Genomic DNA, 1,043 nt, shown 5'->3' with positions numbered 1-1,043 from the left:
GTAGGCCAGCTGGAATGTCATTATCACTGAGAAAACAGTCAAACTGATGGTGATTCAAACCTCGTGCTCTAATGAGATTTACAGTTTGCACAACCACACTCATAACATGATCTATTTTTAGTGTTTTGCAGCACAACGCTTCCTGATGCAAAATACAATGAAATGTCCAAAAGTCTTGTCCTCCATTCGTGGCCTGCACTTTCTCTCTGAACTTTGTTGCAACACCTGCTTTTCTCCCAACCATTGATGGGGCGCCATCTGTAGCCAAGCTGACAGCACGGGACCAGTCCACTCCGGCCTTGTCCAGCACTCTAATGAGAGAGCTGAAGATGTCATTTGCTGTTGTAGTGTCCTTCATAGCAACATCTGTAACATCGGTGCTCTCATCAATTGCAACTGAAAATGCAATAAATGACTTGATTTTGTCATTCATTTGCCGGCCCAAGTCTCCAGAGAGATCTTCAACCCTATCTGCAACAGTGTTCCTTGATAGACTAATGTTGGCAAAGGCAGGTCTCTTTTCAGGGCACACAACTTCTGCAGCCTTCAGCATGCATGTTTTCACGAACTCACCATCAGAAAATGGCTTGGATGCTTGCACCAACTCGTTAGCAATGAGGTAGCTAGCTTTCACTGCTGCATCACTGACCTCACGGCTGCGAGTAAATGCAGACTGCTGTTTCTTCAGAAGAGTTAATAATTCGTTTATCTTCTCTTTTCTTAGTTGTCGTTGCAAATGGTGATATTTTTTCTTCATGATGAGTCTCATAGTGGCGCCGAATATTATATTCTTTGAGCACTGAAACTTGTTGATTACATACCAAGCACACTGGTTTTGTATTCACCTTTGTGAAAAAATAATACCGGGTCCATTTTTCATGGAAAACTCTGCACTCTGTGTCCACTTTTCTTCTTTTTGACAAAGACATTTTGGTAATGGGGGTGTCAGTCGAATTTCTCGGACCATGCAAGATAAGATGCTTGCGTGAAAGAAGTGACTACCAGACTGCCCAAGTTATGTGCAGCAGCAGCAGCAGCAGTAA

At 43.1% G+C, this 1,043-nt stretch overlaps 1 protein-coding gene across 1 annotated transcript in view; it reads right to left on the bottom strand.

Moving 5' to 3' along the window:
* Window positions 1-769, bottom strand: part of LOC136840435 (general transcription factor II-I repeat domain-containing protein 2-like) — a 39,047-nt gene extending 38,278 nt beyond the window's left edge. The window contains exon 1 of the mRNA XM_067107114.1: window positions 1-769. This exon is cut by the window's left edge and continues 14 nt beyond it. Within this exon, the coding sequence (XP_066963215.1) occupies window positions 1-769 (769 nt within the window).
* Window positions 770-1,043: the final 274 nt, after the last annotated feature.

This window comes from Macrobrachium rosenbergii, chromosome 7 (genome assembly GCF_040412425.1).
Source record: "Macrobrachium rosenbergii isolate ZJJX-2024 chromosome 7, ASM4041242v1, whole genome shotgun sequence".
In the NCBI taxonomy this organism is placed as follows: domain Eukaryota; kingdom Metazoa; phylum Arthropoda; class Malacostraca; order Decapoda; family Palaemonidae; genus Macrobrachium; species Macrobrachium rosenbergii.
This window is presented reverse-complemented; position numbering and strand designations above follow the sequence as displayed.